This window comes from Tupaia chinensis, unplaced genomic scaffold (assembly GCF_000334495.1).
Source record: "Tupaia chinensis unplaced genomic scaffold, TupChi_1.0 Scaffold000104_1, whole genome shotgun sequence".
Taxonomy (NCBI): Eukaryota; Metazoa; Chordata; class Mammalia; order Scandentia; family Tupaiidae; genus Tupaia; species Tupaia belangeri.
This window is the reverse complement of record NW_006159568.1, coordinates 836,365-837,999: the sequence shown is the minus strand read 5'-3', so window position 1 is coordinate 837,999 and position 1,635 is coordinate 836,365. Positions and strand designations below refer to the sequence as shown.

General features: G+C 44.0%; 1 protein-coding gene across 8 annotated transcripts in view; it reads right to left on the bottom strand.

Moving 5' to 3' along the window:
- Positions 1–212: 212 nt before the first annotated feature.
- Positions 213–1,635, bottom strand: part of TRMO (tRNA methyltransferase O) — an 11,880-nt gene continuing 10,457 nt past the window's right edge. For all 8 annotated transcript variants that reach the window (XM_006143711.3, XM_014586002.2, XM_027770026.1 and 5 more), the window contains one exon: positions 213–661. In XM_006143711.3, coding sequence (XP_006143773.1) covers positions 402–661 — 260 coding nt within the window. In that variant the 3' untranslated portion in view covers positions 213–401. The remainder of the gene's footprint in view (positions 662–1,635) is intronic.

Genomic DNA, 1,635 nt, shown 5'->3' with positions numbered 1-1,635 from the left:
ACCTGCTAGCCTAAAATTCACTCTGGGCACATGGGCATGGGTGCCCAAGATCCCAAGAGGAGAATGGAGAGACGGGATTGCAATGTGGCCATCATCCCTGGGTGATGATAGCTCGCTTTCTGGCTCTGGCAAATGCACACACCCTAGAGCAAAAATCTCTCTCTAAAAAAAGATTCTTCAATATTGACAAAATGCACACAGTGATTTCTCTATATTTTATCTCAGTTAATTTTATTAAAATGCATGTTTTTCAAATAAATAATCTGAAAATGGGTCAAAGGAGTGAGATCACAAAGTGTTGCTCCTTCCTACAAAGAAGGAGCAACACTAGCTTGTACAGAAAATCCAGAAGTCATATCCAAAGGTCCACGAGGCTGTCTTAAAGATGCAATGGAGGTTCCTTAAGAGCCCAGGGACTCCAAGGACGCCACAGGGTCAGTCACCTGAACAGGCTCGGAAGCTGGCTTGATCCTTAGAACCTCTGCAAAACCATCACCAAACCAGCAGGTGACGTGCGCGATGTCCACAGTGAAGTAGAAAAGGCGATCCTGGCACAGCTTGCGGCGATACACAGAGCGAGGGTCGGCTGACAGCACAGCCTCGATGGCATGCTTCGCTTCCTCTGCTGACTGAAAATATTTAAACGACACCTGGGCAACATCTGCAATGAGAAGACAACTTAACGTTCAAAATCCCAGGCCAAATTTTATCACGGTCAACTTTAATGTGGACTCTGGTTAGATCTTTAAACATCATTTGAAATAAAACAGGGTTTGGAAATGAACAGGATTTGGAAATTTATTTAATCATTACAGAGAATGGTATCTTCAACGGTATTTCTTTCTTTCTTTTTTTTATTTCTTTTTATGTAGGTTTTTTTTTTTTCCTTTTAAGAGTTTTTGCTATAGTACAAGTACACCCACCAGAGAGAGATCATGAGAAGGAAAGTGAAAAATTACCTCCCAGGGGGAATGGCCACATCGCAATTCCTTCTCCTTCATTCTCCTCTCAGGATTTGGGTATGTACGCATATGTGCCTAGAGTGTTTTTCAAGCTGCTGGGTCCAGGACTCAATCCGCAGAATTGGCCATGTGGGATCCAGTGTTTTAACCACATTACCTGCTGTTCCCACTTTCAATGGTATTTATTTATTTTTTTTTGGAGAGGTGTTTGCTATAGGGTATGTGCGTTCGCCAGAAAGATAGAGACAGAGAGACAGAAAGTGAGAAATCACCCCCCAGTGAGGATGGCCCTGCCACAATCCCTTCTCCTCCATTCTCCTCTCTGGATCTTGGACACGCACGCATACGCCCCCAGCGTGAATTTAAGTCACAGGGTCCAGGACTCAAACCACAGTCGACTACATGGGAGCCCAGTGACATAGCCATTACTTTTACTGCTGGCCCCTCAATGTTATTTTTTTATCACTACATTTAAATTATGCATCCCTAAATTTTTACTTTACTTGACAACAACAAAAAAATCATGGTGATTGGGACCAGCAGTTGGCATAATGGCTATGTTGCTGGACTCCCATGAAGTTGACCATGGTTCGAGGCCTGGACCTGGTGGCTTAAACTCACACTGGGCACGTGTGCGTGCATGTCCAAGGTCCCAAGAGGAGAAAGGATTGGC